The 22,212-nt window shown below is 44.8% G+C and overlaps 1 protein-coding gene across 4 annotated transcripts in view; it reads right to left on the bottom strand.

Moving 5' to 3' along the window:
* Nucleotides 1-21,904: 21,904 nt before the first annotated feature.
* Nucleotides 21,905-22,212, bottom strand: part of LOC119161500 (histone-lysine N-methyltransferase SMYD3) — an 84,830-nt gene continuing 84,522 nt past the window's right edge. For all 4 annotated transcript variants that reach the window (XM_037414012.2, XM_037414014.2, XM_037414015.2 and 1 more), the window contains exon 13: nt 21,905-22,151. In XM_037414012.2, the coding sequence (XP_037269909.1) occupies nt 22,017-22,151 (135 nt within the window). In that variant the 3' untranslated portion in view covers nt 21,905-22,016. The remainder of the gene's footprint in view (nt 22,152-22,212) is intronic.

Here is a 22,212-nt window from a genome sequence, read left to right as displayed (position 1 = left end):
GAAAACCCTCAACTGGCTACAAATTCAAGACGCAATTTACTTCGGGTGTTCGTTGATGGCCACGCCGTTACTGCTCTAATTGAAACTGGTGCCCAAGTATCTGTTATGAGTTCTACACTTCGATCTCGCCTGAAAAAGGTTCTCACACCAGCTATGTTCTCTACTGTTCGAGTTGCCAACGGAAGTCGAACATAAGTGCTTGGTATGTGCACTGCCCGCGTTACTGTTGCTGGCCACCACACTTCCGTTCTTTTCGCAGTACTCGATGCTTGCCCACACGACGTCATCCTTGGAATTGACTTCTTAACCGCCCACTCCGCCCTCATCGATTGTTCTACCGGTATCTTACGGCTCGAATTGCCTTTGTGCTCCGATTTCACTCCTCCAAGTCGCACTCGGCTATGATCCGTGGAGTCTCTGCGGCTACCGCCCCAGGCTGCTATGTACATTCCTCTGTCGCCCTTCCCGTCCGTTCCTGATGGAAACTATCTGGTAGCTCCCCTCATTGATTTGACCCTTACGCACCACATCGCACTACCACATACTATAGTGGTTGTTGCTAACAACACGGTGCTACTTCCAGTTCTGAACTTCTCTACGTCGACCCAAGTGCTTCCCCAAGGCATCACTTTAGCCGATCTTTCCACCCTTGATGAATGTTCGATTTGTTCTTTTACACCTGACAGTAAGACCATGACGAAACCTGTCATCACGTCGCAAAATAAGGCGTTCTTCGACAAAATGATATCCAGCGACCTCTTACCTTCCCAAGTTGCGGCGCTCCGGGGTGTTCTATTTTCTTACCTGGATATCTTTGACGTCGACGACCGTCCCCTGGGCCGCACAAGTGCCGTAACCCACCGCATCGACACCGGCGACGCCAGTCCACTCCACAAACGCCCTTATCGCGTGTCACATGCTGAGCGCCAAGTAATACAGACGGAGGTCGAGAAAATGCTGAGTAAAGACGTCATTGAGCCTTCATCGAGTCCTTGGGCCTCCCCTGTGGTCTTAGTTAAAAAGAAGGACAACACCTGGCGTTTTTGCGTCGACTATCGCCACCTGAATCGGATCACCAAGAAGGACGTTTATCCTTTGCCTCGAATCGATGATGCACTCGACTGCCTCCACGGCGCCAACTATTTCTCGTCCCTTGACCTTCGATCCGGATACTGGCAAACTTCGGTCGACGACCGCGACCGCGAGAAGACAGCATTCATCACACCCGACGGCCTTTACCAATTCAAGGTCATGCCTTTTGGGTTGTGCAATGCCCCGGCTACTTTTGAACGTATGATGGACTCTCTTCTTCGCAGTTTCAAATGGTCGACCTGTCTCTGCTATCTGGATGATGTAATAGTTTTCTCGCCCTCCTTCGAAAGCCACCTGTCTCGTCTCTCGGCAAATCTTGACGTTTTTCGTTGTGCTGGTCTCCAACTGAATTCGTCGGAATGCTCATTTGGACGTCGGCAGATTAAACTACTCGGCCACCTTGTTGACGCCACTGGTGTTCAACCCGAACCTGACAAAGTCCGTGCAGTCCGAGAATTCCTGGTTCCGCGTTCCACACAAGAAGTTCGGAGTTTTATTGGGCTCTGCTCATACTTCCGCCGCTTTGTCTTCAATTTCGCGGATATTGCTAGGCCCCTCACGGATCTCCTCGAAAAGAATGTGGCCTTTTCTTGGGGAAGGGACCAAGAACATTCCTTCACGTCGCTAATTACCGCCCTCACATCACCACCTGTGTTGGCTCATTTTGATCCAGCGGCTCGAACAGAGCTTCGCACCGATGCAAGCGGCCATGGCATTGGTGCTATACTCGCTCAGATACAGAATGACACCAACCGTGTGATAGCCTACGCTAGCCGCCTTTTGTCACAAGCGGAACAAAATTATTTCATCACTGAGCGGGAATGCTTAGCCCTCGTTTGGGCTATTGCGAAATTCCGTCCGTACTTATACGGACGTCCGTTCGCAGTCATCACGGACCATCATGCGTTTTGCTGGCTGTCGACGCTTAAGGATCCTACAGGAAGACTCGGCCGATGGGCACTTCGATTACAGGAGTACACGTTCTCGGTTGTTTACAAATCTGGAAAGCTGCACAGCGATGCTGACTGCTTATCCCGGCACCCTGTTGATCCACCTAGCTCCACTGATTTGGAATCCGATGCCTGCGTTTTAGCCATCACTGACTTTCTGAACGTGGCTGACGAACAGCACCGAGATCCATCGCTGCTCACCATCATTGACCACCTTCAATCGCGTTATGCTGACCCTTCTCTTAGCAGATACCTGCTTCAAGACAGCGTTTTGTACCGCCGCAACTTACACCCCGACGGCGCGGAACTTTTACTCGTCGTACCGCATCACCTGCGAAAGGATGTTCTGCGACAATTCCACGACGCTCCAACTTCTGGACATCTAGGAGTCTCCAGAACTTACGACCGCATTCGACGACGAGTATTCTGGAAGGGTCTGTACCGCTCTGTTCGCCGTTACGTCACATCTTGTGACCTCTGCCAGCGCCGAAAGAAGCCTACGACTCCCCCTGCCGGTCTACTTCAACCTATTGAAGTTCCAGCCGAGCCATTTTATCGAGTGGCGTTGGACTTGCTAGGCCCCTTTCCTACTTCTACAACTGGAAATAAATGGATTGCAGTGGCCACAGACTATGCCACTCGGTATGCAATCACTCGAGCGCTACCAACCAGCTGCGCAACCGACGTTGCCGACTTCCTGCTGTACGACATCATTCTTCAGCATGGCGCTCCGACTCACCTGCTCACAGACCGTGGTCGCTACTTTCTATCTCGTGTGGTTGATGATCTACTCCGATCTTGTGCTACCCGTCACAACTTCACCACATCTTACCACCCTCAGACTAACGGCCTTACGGAGCGACTAAACCGCACATTGACGGACATGCTTTCCATGTACGTATCTACCGACCACTCTGATTGGGACATAGCTCTTCCGTTCGTAACCTTCGCCTATAACTCGTCGCGTCATGAAACTGCGGGCTACTCCTCTTTTTATCTACTCTTCGGACGTCATCCCTTACTGCCCTTCGACACACTGCTTTCATCAGACCACCCATCCTCCACTTCGTACGCTCAGGATGCAATCACCCGTGCCCTCACGGCACGTGCGGTATAGCGCGTGCTCGGTTATCGTCGTAGCAGACAGCACAGAAGTCTCTTTATGACCGTCGACATAGAGATGCCGTTTTTTCTGCGGGTCCGCTTGTTCTCCTGTGGCTCCCATCTCGACGTGTTGGCCTCTGCGAGAAACTACTATCGCAATACGCTGGGCCCTACCGAGTCATTCGCCAGGTCACACCTGTGACCTACGAGATTGCCGCTACCACAAACTCATCAGCTGCTGCACCCAGAACGGAAGTAGTCCATGTTTCTCGTCTCAAGCCCTACAACGCCGACTCGCTAATTTAACAAGCACCGAGACGGTGCCTTACGGGCCGGGGTGATGATACGTGTATGGAACTGTCGCCTCGACACAGCTGAATTGGCACCCAAATGAAGAAGACGACAACGTGGTTGTAGTGGGTTGGACTCTCGAGTTGCTCCCGTTGGCCTGCTTGACTGTGCGCTCTCTAAGCCGTTAGCAAGACCAGCTCTCGGTGAATAAATCTTCCCCGTAACAATATCATGTTTTTTTCTCTTTTTTAGTTGTATTCTGCACTAGATTGCGGCTCTTCGAAATACTGTCTTCACTACTGATGTATCACGGATTTTCGGCTGGTCTGAAGTGAACTGGGGATATCAGTTATAGGGTAGGTGTGTTTGCAGTTTAAGTTGCGAGAATATCCAAAAGCAACAATGAGCCTCTGTTTCAAGGGAGAACTGAATACGTGTTCAATAAATTTAGATGAGATATTAGATGCGACTTAAGATCTCATGAAACGGCGGTGCTTCAGATGAATCTGGTCCTTGAGAAGATACGGCTACGGTTGGAATGAATGAAATGCATGTTCCTTGGTGTGTTTTATTGTTGTATTTGTCACGGCGACATGCAGACACGGGATCAGAGTTCCAAATAGTGAAATAAAATTGAGAAAATTTGTATATTTAACAAACTTAATGCATTGTGATGAGGTAAGAAAAAGAAGAGTCGCACAATGTATCTGGAAAGGCAAGGATGCCTGAAATACTTTTCTTTTTTTTTGTTTCAGAGAATTGATAGTTAACTTGATTTCATCTTGCCAATTTGAATTATACACCGTTTGCACGTCAACATGACGCTAATTGGAAATACTTTGAATCTAAAGAGCATTGTAGCGGCGACACGCGTTTGCCTTCGTTCTTCGTGTTTTGAGAAGCTCATTTATCATGCAAAAAGAATGTTTTTCGGCAAGTATTGTGCTTATTGTTGACTATTTAAAGGAAAACAAGCTACAAGACGGACACAATTCATGTTCACTATAATGTAAGGTATTTGGGAAAAAGTAACGAAACTGCCACTGGCATCGAAACTGGAAATGGACACCACGTGTTTCACTTCTATAGCGAGCAAGTCCATTGAATGAACGTACCTGTTATTACTATACTAGTAGCTTCTTGACTGTTCTGTTTGAAGAAAGTTAAACAGTTAAAGCAACTTGAGCGTAATGTTATTATTTTGCAGCTTTGTCACATCACACCTTTAGGGTCATTAAATCAAGCCTTGTGAGGTCGATAATTTAGTGGTATCTGGGCACTTGAGATCTTAATCTCTAATTGCATAGGGAGCATCCAAGTGAACCAGGCAGTATGCAAGTCAGTGCAGTAGATTTGCCCGTGTGAACCGGATAATGTTATAAAGGGTGAACAACACTGTGAACTCTGGTTCTGCCCATACATGTATGAAAGAGAAAGAAGACAACCACTCGTTTGTAGCACGAAACCACAAGGAAATTCATACGGATTTCTCAGAAAGAAAGCTTCTTATCTGAAAAAAAAAATTGTCCTGGTACGTGGTTCAAAAGAGGACCAACACCTATCTGGGGCAATCGCTTTGCCGCAATTGAGCTAACCAGGAAGCTAATGTTTGACAGCGTGAGGGTGTACTCATCGACAACTCGAAGCACATGTACACAAGTATTACAAATGTATGTTGCAAATGTTGCTCAGGGTACTCGTTCTCTGGATTTCATGCCGACCGGTTGTGCTCCCGCGATCTCTGACGACAGCGCAGCTCTGGCCGACTGGCTCGCCCTACGCCATCTCCTGCCGCCGACAAGAGCTAACGCTGAGTGGTGCCCCGCCCTCGGACTTCTGCGACCGTGTCAATCTTTTATATCTTCTCCTTGCTTCTGGGTGTCACTGTAGAGCCTGCTACAAGATGTAGACGAGCGTAGCCAAATATGAAAAATCAGCGCTCCGAGGCAAGGAATATTCACTTGCGCGGTATCGGAAATCTTCGCAAGCAACGGAGGCCATTGGCTGGTGCTACGCTTGGAAGATTTTTCAGTGCCGTCAAGTGGTGCTCAATATCCATTGCTGTATCACCGAGTCTTTCTTTAGCATGATTCGATCGAGGTGAACAACATGCTCAAATTGTTGCCAGAGAACTGTCCACTGAGGTGTCTCCTTTAAAGTTGGTATGCGCAGATGCGGCAACCTGGGCGCCATAAATCTATATGAAGCCTCGTTTCTGAAAGCCGTTGCTTTTTCGGTATGGCAATTCTGAGCTCGTTCCATTTAGAAAAACCTGCAACGTATCTCAGCAAGGACGATAACGACGTCATCTTAATATTACGCTATGGCAGTTTCTTCCTCATACTGTTCGTTGATCTGCGAGCGCTCGTCGTTACTTGCGGACAGTTCCTTGACAGTTCCACTCGCAGCAATGTTCAGGATATTCCGGCTGCGGCGGCTGCATTTCCGGTGGAGGCGGAAATGTTCTAGGCCCGTGTGCTCAGATTTCGGTGCACGTTAAAGTACCCCAGGTTGTCGAAATTTCCGGAGCGCTCCACTACGGCGTCTCTCATAATCATACGGTGGTTTTGGGACGTTAAGCCCCACATATCAATCAATCAATGTTCAGGAGGGTCAAGTAACAGCCGCGCTTCCTCTACTATTTCTGTGTTCTGCACGCGTCATGCAGAACACAAACGTCGGGTTTAGGCATCAAAATGAAAATGATGAACAATGGAAAAACTGAGCGAGAAACTATCGCGCCACCATTATCAAACGTTCTCAGTTATTCCCAGCATTTTCTGGCTGGATGCGTTTATTTTTAACCTTTTCTAGATATATTATCGTCTGTTGAGACCAGACTGCACTAATTGTAGCTTGCAGTATGTCGCGCAAGGCTGGATCACAGCAGAGCTGGTGGCAACCTATAGCTGGTCCTGGCTTGGCTATAGCTTGGCTATGCTTCTACTCTCCGACCTATATACTTCCCGCCCTTTGATATACAGATATATACTCTGCCATACATGCATGGATATTGTTACGAGGTCGCTACGTGACGAAGGGAGTAGAATTGATGCTCAGATGAAACTGTTTATTTGGCCGAACTTGTGGCCGGTAAACGAAAAGTCAGATTGCAGCAACACACTGGCACTGCTAGCGGCGAATAGAGCGTCGGCCTTCGATCCACTGACAAGTGGCGAAGCGCGTTGGAATTTATACATGTGCCATATATTATTCCAGCCTTATCAGTGGTCGTCGGAGAAGCTCTAGAATAATCTGGAGTGTTCGCGCCTTTCGCGCAGTCTTAACAGAACGATCTATAATAATTGCGAACATTCTCGAACAATGAAGCGCTGTTCGCGTTGATCATTTCTGACAGGCTTTGTGGGTGAAAACCGAATGATAAAAAAATGAAAATAAGAAACGCGCATGGCATTAAGCTTGCTACCTCTTTTGAGATTTCTTTTGTCTGCTTTTCTTTCTCTGTCTCTCTGTCCTTCTTTTTCGTTCTATCTTTGCTTCCTTTTTTCTCTTTATTTTTTTGTTATCTCTTTTTTGTGTCTTTGTCTTTGTTTTTCTTCATAGCCGTTCCATTTTTTCTCTCTTTCTGTCCTTTCTTACACTCTCTCTTTGTACTCACTCTCCTTCTTACCCTTCCTTCCCTTTCCCACGTCCTTGCTATACTACACAAGACTGCTATGTTTTACCACAGCGTGCCTCGGTAGCCGCCAGTGATTCTAACCACGGTGCAAGAATACTTTAGGTGAGAGAACGCCGGGACTATCCGCTGCCCGATAATGTTCTGCTTCGCAGAGCCCGAGATATGGCACTACAAAGTTCGCCCCGGTAAGCGCCTCCTCTATTTTTTCAGTGCCCGGGCGAAGGAGTGAATTTCAATGAGAAGCAGCCGTCAGTGCTAGTGCGGCGTTTCGCCGCCAGGCGCCGCAACTGGAGTAAAGATGCTGCTGTGTCGTCTCTCGCGCAAACGAATGCCGCGCCTGCGTTCGAAGATGCTATACGGCTCGGTTTTGGGCTGTGTTCGCATTGTTTAAAATGTAACGGAAACTTGGAAACGATAATCGTCAAGCACTAGTTGTTCTGGACACCTAGCTCATCTCAAAGGCATGTGTCGTTCGCTACTAATTATCGAGGTGATCGCGTGTCGTCTGCTAGGCCGACACCAGATAACTGATGCCAGTAATCCGCCGAAGATTGTTTTGTCACCGAGGCATTCGCTTGACTGAGAGTTGCTTTTTTGACTAACTGAAAGTCGATTTTTGAGAGAAGCCTTTGCCTGGAGCTAATATTAAAAGCTTAGGTGCCTAATGTTGCCCGACACTTGCTACTCTTTAGTGGCGTAGCACATTATGCGCAAGCCTGGAGTTCATGCACCAAATAGCACAAAATGCCACTAGACTGCTTCCAGGGGTATAGGTCATCATCCGTTTCCTTCGAAAAGCATTACACGTGTTGCCACCGTGAAAAAGCAAGTTTTAGAAAATGAGGAACTATGGCAAGTGATTTCATCATTTGAGAGCTTAAACAATGAAATCATTGTGAAATAAACTAGAAAATCTCCATATGCGGCATGATTTCTGCGATCATTGCCGATGTTTTGAACAGGCGCTGGTAATTTCTGAAGTATAATGCCGACTCTCAACTTGAGCCAAGGTGACAGGCATGGAAAATGCAGCCTGTGGTCAGTTGCTTGAGATTGTCTGTGTATTCGTGGACGGATTGTTGTAGCCTTAATATCCGGCTGCTCAACCCTGTTTCTTTCTTCTTCCCTTTGGCGTCTTAATTTGGTAGCGAGCAGAAAAGAGCCGAATGCTTGTGTGGTGCCCATGGGTTCTCATTCAGCTTCGGGGCGTAATGTTAGCGTTGCACACGGCAGTGATCGCGAGGCAGCGTTGTTATTGATAGACTCAATTGTTGACTGTTTGGATGCAGCGCACTCCCATTCGGTGACACCAATTTCCATGTTGCCACACATGACGGGTAGTCTTCAGCCAACGCTACTTATAATCTACAACATACTCGGGTTGTAAATGACGGGTATACATATTAGAGAGTAGTACGAAGATTTATTAGGAGACCAATTGTTCTGCCTGATTACTGTAAGCATGCACTCCCCGCACACCAGCGGAATCTGCAATTTCACGAAGCTACAGCCGCACAGTGCATTAAGGCGATAGATTTAATTGCCTCATCGAAAATGAAAATTGATCGCCGGCGGCGTCCGGCGCCTTCTTGCGTCGGCGGCGTGAACACGAGGGGGTTAGAGTGAACATGCAAAAGTTGGTGTGAATGAAAACTTCCCCTTGAAATTTAAAAAAAAAAGAAATCTGTCTTCAGTAAGTGTGCAGCGGTCAACGTGGTCACAACTTGTCTTAATATTATTTTACGAATTCTGCTGCCTCAGTTTTCGAGATATAGCAGGTGTAAATACAAATGTTCAGCACTTTTATAATAACAAACTTTAACAAAATACATGTTTACGCAATTTTTTCTTCTAATTGCTCAGCATCGAGTCCGCACAAACACCAATCAAGCTCATTCCAAAAATGCACGTTCTGAAGAAAAGAAAGAAAAAACAAACACAAAAACGGAAAGAATGCTGAAGTGATCTAACGGGCACAATATTTAGAGAATCAAACCACCGGCTACGGTGTGTGGAAGATGCAACGAAGAGTCATCATCATCATCAAGAGGAAGGTATATAACAGCTGTATCTTGCCGGTACTTAGCTACGGAGCAGAAACCTGGAGACTTACAAAGAGGGTTCAGCTTAAATTGAGGACGACGCAGCGAGCAATGGAAAGAAAAATGGTAGGTGTAACCTTAAGAGACAAGAAGAGAGCAGAGTGGATTAGGGAACAAACGAGGGTTAAGGATATCATAGCTGAAATCAAGATGAAGAAATGGACATGGGCAGGGCATGTAGCGCGTAGACAGGATAACCGCTGGTCATTAAGGGTAACTGACTGGATTCCCAAAGAAGGGAAGCGGGTTAGGGGGAGACAGAAGGTTAGGTGGGCAGATGAGATTAAGAAGTTTGCGGGTATAAATTGGCAGCAGCAAGCACAGGACCGGGTTAACTGGCGGAACATGGGAGAGGCCTTTGTCCTGCAGTGGACGTAGTCAGGCTGATGATGATGATGATGATGATGATGATGATGATGTTCGAGAGGGACTGCAGCGATAAAACATGCGCGTGCGATGTAAGCGAGGAACACAGGTGATAGCGACAAAATGCAAGCAGTATTGCTCAAAAAAAAAAAGAGATTCTATCATAGGTATGTCAGGTTTGTGGTGAGGCAGCGAATCAGCCAACGCATATTCCTGTCTTACTAAACTAAAGCCTTATGCGCTGTCAGTCAGCATTCTTTTGTCATGTTGCTTAACGCGCTTCGAAGACTCCATAGTTCTCGATGTGCTTGTAGCGCATTGTTTCGACGTGCGTGTTACTTTATAAATTTGGTGTAAGACTTGCGCCAATGTACTTAACCACATAACACCTACTGCACTTACACCGTCCTTATTATATGTAAAATCAAAAGTCTGTTTCTTATTTGAAAAGATAGTCACTGCAGTCTTTTTTATGTTTGCCATGTTTCCCTCCTGCTACATACGACACACAAAAAAAGAACTATTCAGTGCATCCTCGTCTTCAGTATTAGAAATGGTTAAACAATAACGCATTCGCCTACATGTATACATTGTAAATTTATTTTGAATATCACCGATAATTTTTTCTCCGTTATTTAAACAACTAATAACCAAAGCGGACCAAACACCGAGCCTTGAGGCCCCTTCATGATGTGATATCTACGTCAGACGACTTCGCGTGGTTAAACGCGAGAAATTGTGAGCGCAATAGTATCTGCATGCTCCGATAAACCAGCTTGTTGTCACCAAAACATTTTGTGAAAAATCTAAAAGTTTGTCATAGCAAACCATTTCAAGGAACCTTGAATAGTCAATAAATATGACATCAACCTATTTGCAGTCGTTAAGGAAAGAAGCAATGTCGTGCGTAAACTGGAGGAACTACATGCATAACAGTAGAATATCCAGCAAGAAAGCCGTGCTGTGGTTGTGAAAGTATGTTGTGAACGTTGAGGTATTCACAATGCATTTGCTAATGATATGCTTCAATAGTATGACGGTGGCAGAAAGCTAAACTATTGACAATTATTTGATATTATTTGCTTATTCCGGACTTAAATACGCGCGCGACGTTTCCTAATTTCCAGAGCGGGGGAACTATTGCAGAGATTATTGATTTTTTTACAATATTACAATAACGTAGTGAGAACACCATTCCGAATAGCACTTCAAAAACATATTTGGAATACCATCTGGGCCAGATCGTTTTGAAACCTCAACATTTAGTAGAAGCTTATCTATCCAGAGAAGCTCAATTCATGACTACAAAGAGCAGGTAGTTTGCTGCATGAGTAAAATGAATTGATGTCGTTATGTGTAGGGAAAAACAGATTTAAAGTAATTAATAAAGGCATTTCATATACGCAGTTTCATGATTTGAGGATTGGCAACCAAGAAGAAACGATGAGGCTATAGACCATGCAGGACTACTCAACCACTAGAACCTAGATCAATTTTGCCATGTAGCAAATGCACTGCTTAAGTAGCAGTTTTTGGCCTATTTCATTTAACTTCAAATTCAGCTTTCAAATAATTAAATGAATAGGAATCATCATTACTGTTCGAGGGGCGATTCTTACGTAAGCGCTTTATTGGACGATTGAGATGAATTATATTTTTATGGCGCTGTGGATATTTTGGGTTTTATTTAATATATTTTTGAGACGTGCAATTCGATAGGCATTCACGCACAATCCTATAAAACTTAAGAAGAAGCGCATCTACATTGCGAAATTCGCTAAAACATTCAAATTCCTCAAAAGATGAGGCTAAAGTACCCAGTACGGAATTGTCATCAACTTTAACAAAGATCAAAGCAGTTTTGATCTAAGGTCTTTGAGGAGAACACGCTAAGTCTGAGGCGACTTCAATAGTTATATGGTCAGAAAACCCTTCAACGACTTTGCATTTTACACCGTGCGATAGGAGCACAGCCCCATGGCAAACTTAGGCTGCAGCTCTTCTTACAAAACACTGGTGTATGGGAATATGGCCGTTTGCGGAAAAAAGAAGTCTTTGTGCAGCGATATCCCAGCCCGTGGAAGGGTACACGAGCAGTTCGCTGATGTTTGCTTAAATAGCGCGCGCGAACACGCCCCTATATTCAAAGTTCACAGTTGCGGGTCAATCTGCACAGCCTCCTACCGGAGTATTTCTTCATCCTATTTTGCCTTGCAAACGATTCACGGGGCTTACTTTCCGGTTGAGCAGCAATCAATGACAGGCATCACACGCGGAGTGATGTTGTCGCATGGGCGGGGCCGTCCGTGCCGCGGAGACGGGCAACGTGTTTCATCTGTGCGCCAGGAGTGTTCTTCGCTAACGATCACGAGATTTCATCTGCAAGTTTAGCCTATAGTGTGGGGGACAAAAGTTATTGATTCGTTCTTTACACTGACCATGAAAGCGACGATAAAAGCCTGTAGAGAGTGCCTATATAATTTTCTCGCAATCAAATTATCTACGAAAACCGCTGAAAAGCAAGCCTGTCTTTTTATAGAGCCGCGTCTTCTTCGCTGTAACAAATTTGTTGGGAAATCGAATAATTCGGAGCCTTTTCCTTTCATTTTGTTATTCATTACACGCCACTACACTGCCTTCACTACAATTTTTACAGGCTATCTCTCTTCCAAAATTATGTCTTCTTAAAGCAAGTGTGCAATCTGAGTGCTAAGCGTTGAGCCAATCAAGATTTTGAGCTTGTAGGCTACTATCTGTTATTTCCACTTGAGCAATCAGAAACTGACAATATATGCAGTGATATCACAAGTTCATCACACATGATATACACGCGAGACGCGAAAAAGAACGGGGGAGGGGAGGGCGAATTAGTGGCAAATCAGGGTAAAAACATTTTACAACTGCAATTTCTCGTATATGATTCATTCGAAAGTATGTGCCCTAATATAACGTAAATCACTTTCTGGTGTCACGAAGCGTTCCAAAAGAACGAGAAACTACAAGAAGGAATAACACGCTTGATTGCGTATCTTCGAAAGCCGTTTTAGGGTGCTTGTTAGACAGAGCATGCAAACACGGAAACAAGAGAGCAGACAAGACACCTCAAAAGCCACTCCCGAAAGACTGAAAGCTGCAGAAAATAAGGTGAAGTGCTTTATTTCGTTCCTAGATTCCCCGCTCAAGTTGAAACTTCGGCGGCGGCGCGAGAAGCGTCAGCAAAAATGGGCGGCGGCGGCGCACAGCCCTAGGCCCTGAAGAGAGCGTACGCCCGGGCACTATAGAGGAGGCGCTGCGCCCCCCCCCCCCCCTCTCTGTGTAGGAAAGCCCCGAGACGTAGGAAAGTAGCGACGCTCTTTTTTCGTCGCCACAACACCCTTGGCGCGCCGTCAACCTCCTCCCTTATCACCCCTCTTTCGCGGCGTCACTCTATGCGTGTCTCGTGGTTGATATCGCGCGATAACCTGGTTTTATCAGATTTGAAAACCGTCGCCCAAGTTCCGGATGTGCTTTGCGGAATTCGCCAGCAGCCCGCCACGGTCCTCAGTCCGGCGAGCCATCTATCGGCATGCCGCAAACGAGAGCATAATCACTCCCTCCCCGCCAAGAGCTCGCTTTGCGGTCTTCGCTCACCCAAAGTATACTTGCACCATGATTTTAACACTTTCCAAACTTTTTTTCTTTTTTTTATTTCACCTGATTGTGTAACAAATTGTGTTTCCTTTGTGATGTAACTTGCAGAGTGCTAGTGGATGTGATGCGTGCTTCACTTTTCGTGTTTGCTTACACTATAGCCGGTGACATGATTTTTGTGTAAGCCACTGTGATTTTTTTGTAGTTGTTTTCAATGTTTGTCGCACCAAGAGCTGATAGTCGTTCGCAAATCGAAGTGCTGCATAATGTGGTGTACTGTGTTGCTTTGTAAACCTGCACACCCTTGAACACAGCCCACGTGCTGTTCGTTCTGACGAATGCTGGCCCCCCATCTGAAACCAGGTGCGTAGCAAGAAATGGGGCGGGGGGGGGGGGCACGTATTTTTTGCCTGGAGGGGCAGCCCCTTGAAATGGTCATTATTGGCTCTCTATGCCATGGCGAAACAACATTTAACATTTCGGGGAGGGGGGAGCCCGGTGTGCCAATCCTGGCTACGCCCCTGTCTGAAACGCTAGTACACCACATTTCGCGCATGTATACCCGGTCTTCTCTTCAATAATCTATCTATCTATCTATCTATCTATCTATCTATCTATCTATCTATCTATCTATCTATCTATCTATCTATCTATCTATCTATCTATCTATCTATCTATCTATCTATCTATCTATCTATCTATCTATCTATCTATCTATCTATCTATCTATCTATCTATCTATCTATCTATCTATCTATCTATCTATCTATCTATCTATCTATCTATCTATCTATCTATCTATCTATCTATCTATCTATCTATCTATCTATCTATGTCTTTGGATCGAGACGTGACTCATTTACCGCAGCCGGAAGAGCAACCAGAGCTGTCATCCATAGCGCGCTGTCAGAGCCGCATGCGATGTTCGTATACCTCTTTCCCGCGGGTTCACGTTACGCACGCGAACAATGCCTGAAGAATGGGCCGCTGTGCTCTTCCCAGCAGCACACGCAGCACCGCGGCGCAAGACTGCGCTTAGCTCGACGCGCTGACCGTCGGCACCTATGGCTACCGGACGTGAGGAGCCACTCCCGCGGCCTTCTGAAAAACGGGTGAGCCCCTTCGGCAAAGCGCTTAGCCGCATCTGAGCGGTCATCTCGGGAGCTTCTCGCCCATAGACCGCAACCATCACACTATCGCGGAAATAGTTCGCGGACCCGAGCCTTTGGAGCTTCTCTGCGAATTGCCGGTGAGTCCCTCCACGGTGTCCCTTGCATGCTGCGAAATGAAGAGATTAAACAAACTTCCATGGAACTTTAAAACAAACTTTCCATGGAACTTTCATGCAAATTTCAGGTCGAAATAAGGCGCAACGAGCGCGAGTTGAGATGGCGAGGCACCGCCCTTACACTCGAGCGCTTTTCTGAACGTGTCCTTACTCAAGGTGCCGCTTTGTGCGCCTGCATGTAAACATGTTCATACACCCTGTGCTCAGGCTTACAAGCGAGCGATCCCCGCCATGATGGCCGCATTATCAATGGATATCAATCGAGGTGTACGTTAAAGAACCCCAAGTGGTCGAAATTTGCAGAGCCCTCCACTATAGTTTCCCTCATTTATCAAAACGTGATTTCGGGACGTTAAACCCCAACAATTGATATTTTACTACTATATGACCTTGGATGCGCCTTTATAAACAGCCTATTATACACATTGAAGATATCAAATTACACTATCAAATTACTCTTTTGTGCGACGCAGGCACATTGGCATCGATTGTCACGTACCCATTTACCCAATGAAGAAAGGGCTCCTAACCCCACCCCCTTCCCCTTCTTTTTTGACAAGGTGCTTTAAGAAATGCGTCCAAATTTTTAAAAAATAAGGGAAATGCAATATTCATTCGATGCCTTCACGGGTGCTTTATCTGTAGCGGCGGACGTCTTAACTTTGTTAAAAGCTTCACTTTGGCGACTAATTACAAAGGTTAAAATAATTATCCTTTTCATAGTGGAGTTAGGCGCTAAATTGAAGTATTTCATGCGAAGCACCCATTGCAGCTTTGAGATTTCAAAAAATCGGCCTCTTGTGTACTAATTGTGGCGTAATGAAATTCAACAAATTCTACGGCGAACACCGATGAGCACAACAATTTCAGACGACCGAAATGACGTCACTGTAGAAGACAACTATTACAAAGGTGTTCTTCCACATTGGTTAAAATATGCGGGCCATGCGTCCTCGTGCAATCCGTAGACCAACAGAACGAGGTGCGTCGATGGTTGATTTAATGACGCTCGCTCATTTTCGACGTCTCACAATATTAGCAGCCGTGATCTGCGTTTCGGTGTCGGTTTCGCCAGCGAATTAGTTGATTACTTCACAAATGCTAAATGCCGCTTTTTCGAAATATCAAAGCTGATTTTTTTTTTCATTTCACATAGTCGTGTAACTCCACTAAAAGAGTTCTCAATTACTATCCCCACGATGTGTTTAGCCATCCTAACAAGCCTGCGGCTACAGACAACAAAGCATCGAACGAATATTTTTGAGAATATTGGACACAATTCGACTCTGCGTCGAGTCGAAAATACTTTGCCGCCGCTTAAGTTTCACAGAAGTGAACATCGAAGAAAAAATTTAACTCAAGGGAAGCTGTTCGTACGGGAAAGTTGTAAAGCGTCAAAACTTATGGCACCCTCCCCTTTTTTCGGTTTTTTAGAAGTACAGTAATGCACGTAATTTGATATATTGACAACAGAATATCAACAGTTATAATGAAACTGAGAGAGGGCTGGGCCGGGCAGACAGGTGTGTGCTCTGTATATGCAAAAAAAAAAAAAACCTTTCGAGGGGGGGGGGGGGGGGGACGAGGGCACGGGCTCAATGACCGCCATTCTCTGGCTACGCCTTGAGTTACTGCATACGGTCGTTACCTTTAGGAGTAAGTATGACTTATCCCATATATTACCAAGTTCACGGGACCTGTATTTCTTTTTGGTTCACGCGTGACATTCAGCCACTGTTAAGAGTACTTCGCTGGCGTGGCATCAATTAAGTAGCGGTCGCCGGATCTTAGATTCAGGAAAATAATTTTTAAAACAATATTTGAAGTAATTTTTTGTACTGCCATATTACTAAAACATTCGTCTGGCATTTTCCGAGCAAATTGAAGATTTAGATGTAACAAAGCATATAGTCGATTTCACGGACTTCGTTATATCGTTCGTGTTTTAACACACATACACACTCTTTCTCTCTTTATATATATATATATATATATATATATATATATATATATATATATATATATATATATATATATACTACGGGCGCTGAAGCATGAGGTCCGTTCGATTCACCTGCACCGGTAGGAACCGGTTCACGGCTGTGCACGCGAAGTTCAGAAATTGTGCAGCGTGAGTTCAGCGGTGCAGGCATGGCACGACACCCGAAACAAATGATGATGTGCCGACAAGGTGTTGGCCTTATTTCTTTTCGGTTAATTTACACCATTCAGCAAACACTGACCTATGGCGAAATGCACATGCGGACAATTTATGAGTCGCAAACATCTTGGCAAAACACACCGCATTTGTAGAGGCCTAACCCACCTACGTCTAAGTGCTGCGTCGTCTGCTCAGCTGCACGCGCGCCTGCACCAAGCCGGCACCCTCAGCGAAGGAGGTGCAGGAAAATCGTGAACCGGTGCTGCACCTCTTCTGCGCCTTTCGAAACGAATGGCAGGGTGCAGTGGTTGTCAATGCTGCACCGCTGAAACGAATGGCAAGGTGCAGCACCTCGTGAACTGGTTCACGTGGTGCAAGCGAATCCAACGGACCTATGGTCTCCAACACCTCCGTGGTCTCCAAGGTGGCGGGCGCGCCGCGCGCCCACTGTGTCGCGGATCGTGACGCTGAACCCGCCGTTTTCAAATAGGGGGACCCGCGGGCGTGAAGAATAAAACAATGCGAGTGCTTTCAGCGTGTCCCCCTCAGAAAAAAGAAAGGCATTCGTGACGTAAGCAGCCAAAACCACCTAGAGTGCAGCCCGACAAAAGATCGAGAGGGGTGACGAACAATAGTTTTCGCCGGGTGCGCCGCTAATGTGCTTTGATGTCAATACTCGCCTACGTCATACGTCACGCGGGGCCTCCGTCTACGTGAAACCAAAGTTCATATCCATTGGTGCTTGACACTCACCTTACTTTAAAACTAAAGTAATATAGGCAACGCTCTTTACCAATTATTGGTACTTCAGAAGTGCCCCCGCATGCGGCACTCGCAAACACAAGCATCTAGAGTTACTAAAGTCGGTGTCACGGGTCCTTTATGTACGAATTGTGGTGTGCCTAAGAAAAAGTAGGCTACATTACTGCAGGCGCACTCTGCACAATTCCTTCGCACAGCTCCAAGGCTCAACCACCAGGCGGCGTGATGCGGCGCTTTTTCGTGACATTCAAGCGCAACTTAAAGACATAAAGCACATGCAAATCGCAGAAACAAACCTCCATTCTATCACTGTATAATACACGGTCCTTCTATTTCCCCTATGTCTGAACACATGTCCAGTTGGCCATCTTTTTTTTAGTTCAGCTAAGCCTAAAGTATAAATGTAGACGTCATTCCGTGCTCAGTTTCATTCAAGACCTTGTTGCTCTACCACTTATTTGAGCTTGAGAAAAGTGCAGAACATGTAAGAGTATGCATCTTGGAGTATGCGACCAAATGTGGTAAACATGGTGTCTTGTCAGACCACTGCTGCTAGAAAATATGATGTAAACCAAAAAAAAAGTAAAGATCACATGTGAGAAATATTGAAGAGATCAAAACTGCGTCACTGGTCAAGCAGTGAAGCACATTCGTCTTCATGCAAGAGTTCAACACCTAATGTCGCGGGGCATCCAATGTTTTTTTTTGTTCCTCGACCTTGCCCTCAGAAGTGCAGGCACTCATCGCAAAGGAAACCAGTGAACAATCACAACTTAAAAATATAAAGACACCATCACTGATTAGCACTGTGTGTAGTGAAATACTTTATACATACATTGTGACTGTTGGCTGGTTTCTTTCCTAACGTTCCATCAGCAAGCCCAAGTTTTCACTATATTGAAATGGGTGCTCAACCTTTTCATCAGGAAACTTCTTCTTCCTTGTACCCTTACCGGTTACTTAAGGCAAAGTTTGGGAGCCAGTCCTAAAATTGTGCAAAGTTTCCAAAGCTGTGTAGACTCATGTTTGCCCACTTCTGAGCAGTCAATGACCTTTAGCCTTGGTGAGAAATGCACATCCTGCCGATATCAGACAATGCTACAAACATCTGAGTGAAATCTTGCAGTCGAGCGCTGCAAAAAGAGCTTACAAGATGAGCTCAAAGTTACCATTTTCTCAGATTCCCTCATTTCATTCAGAGGTCTGTGCTCTTTCCTCGGAGCAACTGACGCTATTGTCTTGTGACCGCTTCTTGCCACAGGGTGCCACCGCGCTCCGTATTCTGATAACATCGAGAAAGAGTGATCACAAAGGGAAAGAGTGATTGAAATCATCACTCGTGCTCTTGTTCACGATGCTTCGCTGCCATAACTAATGACCTCATGTGCCAATCCTTTTAGAATAGCTTACAGCACGCTCAACAGAACAACAAAAAGCATCTAAAGCACGCGACAATCCCCTGTAACTGCACTCTTTCTTGATGGATCATACAAATTTTGCAGAAATTGATTTGTGAGGCAGTAAACTACGATACTGAGGTCATTCGATCAATACCATAAAATCCTGGGCAAGTGCCCCCTTCCCTACTCGAGATATTTGCAGGTGAATAAAGGCAAAGAGGGAAGGAGGGGTGAAGCGCTCCACCACCCCTTCCCTTTTGTTATATTTTGGTTTCATTCACCTGTTGAGGGCTTACGTGAGATTTCATGATACTTGGAAAAGTGGTTCTTTACCCCTTTGAATGTTTCAACATCACCAAGATGAATGAGTGACATTAATGAATTTCCAGATCTTGTCTTGCATGTGTGCGATAGATGTGGATACGAAAATGGTATATTAAATTAAACGGTTTTCAACTTCCTGAAGCTGGTATTTATAAACCTAATACTAGAAACCAATACAAAGACTATTTGAAGAGCACCGTGATATACAAACAGTCGTAGTGAGATAAACTTAAAAAAAAAAAGGTTACTTTTTTTTTATTTTTCACCAGACTGTTACCTGTGATAAAATGCAAACACTTTTACTTATTTCACCATGGCACATTTGTAATGCTGCAATCAGTGGCATGCTTGCCCCATAAAGATGAAAGAATGGAGCAACTGCCCCATTTATTCATTGCTGAGCAAGTTGAGAATGCATGGGAACAAGAACACAGTTTGCACAATACCTTCAAGGCATTTTATTAGGCTTTTAAAAAATATGGCGTAAGGTCCTTTTAAGATACAGCTTTTGATCCCCGCTAAAGTTGGATTATCTTAATTTTGAACTAAATCATTGGAAGAAGTCTGAAGTAATGCAATGCTAGCCATGGCACACTATGTGTATTACACCTGGTCAATACAATACATTTTCTGTGATTTCTGTTTCCATGTCAGCTGCACTATTTTCTTTGGCTAGTGTAGGTGCTCTGCCCAGTTCATGATGTATATGCTGGGCATGCAGCACTTATACTGCGTGTATAAGAATTATACATGACTTTGACTTTGTTTTTATTCACAAACTCTACATACTGCATAACTGTAAATATAAACTGGAAATATAAGTCTGACTCCGACTTCAACACTCAATGTCACATATATAAATTACATGTGAGATGTAATTGCTCACAATGATCTTAAATAAATTATCAGGGCTCAAACATACATGTGTGAGCTTGATTTAATTTTTTACTTTAATAATTGTCTTTATTTTTTCCTATAAAAGGGGCAAGGGACCCCAGGCTAAAAGCTACAAAACTGTAGCTTAAGCGCACCTATATATGGCAGAGAAACTAAACTCAGTCAACGAGTAAAATTGAATATGCTGCACATACATGCGTAAGGCTACATAAAAGAAATATATAAAAAGATAGAATGCAATTTGCTACAAAAATGAAGTGCTTCACTAGTATAACACATGCATAAAAACAAAACAAGAAATCTATGCATAGCACCTTACAAAATGTTTTTTATGTTCTGTAGGTGTCAGGGTGAGTATGCAACTACCGTCTCTTTCACATTTGTTTAAAGGAACCCTGAAACGGTTTTTTGAAGTTTTGTCAGCGTTTAGGCTATAGTATCACCAAACCATTCGCACCACAAATTTAGCGACACACTGTGTACCCAGGCCACTATGGACAATTATGTCATACCATCCTTCTCACCCCAAATATGCCTCCACAACACATGAGATATGCTGGCATCGCTAAGGATCGCAGAGATCTCATGAGCGCACTCAACGATTTGAGCTTTACCCAGTCTAGACGTCTGAGACTGCAGGTCAACAGGTTGCACGCAATCTCGGAGGCCATCATACAGCACGTTCAGCTGTACGCATGCCGTCTGGCGACAAAGATGAAGATCGCAAAGCGGTTGATATTTGCTTTGACAGGTGAGCCTATCTTGCCCACACATCCCACAGCGAGTCAGATCAGCAGCCTGGGTGACGTTGTGTTACCAAAGCATGTCATTGTGTGAATGGGAGGTTGAAAACGTGTTTGGCTGAGTTGCAGCGACCTGCAGTTATTCACACCTTTAAAGCGTTGTAATTCATTACACAGCTCATGCAAAGGGCTCAAAGCGGTCTGAAAATGACCCTTAGGACTTAGTTTGCCGGCACAATGTGTTTCTACAAAATCATCAAAACCGTTTCAGAGTCCCTTAAAAGGGACACTAAAGAACACAATTTTTTACATCACAGTGAAGTACAACTTGATTGATTGATTTGTGGAGTTTAACGTCCCAAAACCACTACATGATTATGAGAGACGCCGTAGTGAAGGGCTCCAGAAACTTCGACCACCTGGGGTTCTTTAACGTGCGCCCAAATCTGAGTACACGCGCCTACAACATTTCTGCCTCCATCGGAAATGCAGCCGCCACAGCCGGGATTCGATGTCGCGACCTGTGAGTCTGCAGCCGAGTACCTTAGCCACTAGACCAGTGTGGCGGGGCCGAAGTACAACTTCACAATCTCGAAAACACTACACGTACAGTGATATGACACTTAGCAAGTGAGAAAATGTGCAAAAAAAAAACCCCATGGTGTCTTTGATTTTGAAGGCATCTACTGGGTCCCACGTAGCTTATAATCGATAAAATTGAAATAAGTTTTGATTTTTGGGGGCTATAGACCTAGCATATGAAGTTTCAGAAGATTTCATTGTGCCAATGTCGTGCAAATACGAAAAAGATATATTGAAATTTTTGATGTTACACGCAGAGATTTCAGAGCGATATTTAAAGATGAAACTTAAACCTTGATTTTCTCTGCTAATAATGAAGTTATGACAATGTGACAATGTGATCAATCAGAGTTCTCAGACTGCAGTTTGTGAATCATTGTTTCTGTTTTAAGAGTCCCTTTAAACCCGTAAGCAGGAAAAACTGGAGAGTTTGATTTTTGTAGTAGGTTTTCATACGAGTCTACTTCTCAGCACTTTTAGTACAAACAACCTTGTCTTCTAAAGTTACATCTTACACATTCGAAGACAATGCGTCAAAACAATAGGTGCACTCAATTGAATTCTGCAACCACTGGAGCAAATAAATCTGTTTATTTTGTTCTACAGTTAAGACATATAAAGAACGTTGGCACCCTTTTTATTTGAAAAGTGTGCAGAGATAATCCCATCTGAGTGTGCTCACTGCTATTGTAACTTCAGTGTGATGCCCTTTCCCTTTCCTGGATTTTCCACTTCACGCTTGCAGTGGTCATACGAGAACTTAAGATGTTTGTAGAGAGAGTGAGAACGCCCATGACTGACAGCCAGCACTGCTTCAGCCTGTAAATTATACATACAAACACACACAAACATGGATCATGAATTATTACTAGCGTCTTAC

The sequence above is a fragment of the Rhipicephalus microplus genome, chromosome X, assembly GCF_043290135.1.
Source record: "Rhipicephalus microplus isolate Deutch F79 chromosome X, USDA_Rmic, whole genome shotgun sequence".
NCBI lineage: Eukaryota > Metazoa > Arthropoda > Arachnida > Ixodida > Ixodidae > Rhipicephalus > Rhipicephalus microplus.
The sequence above is the reverse complement of the archived record's forward strand: the minus strand, read 5'-3'. Positions and strand labels throughout refer to the sequence as shown.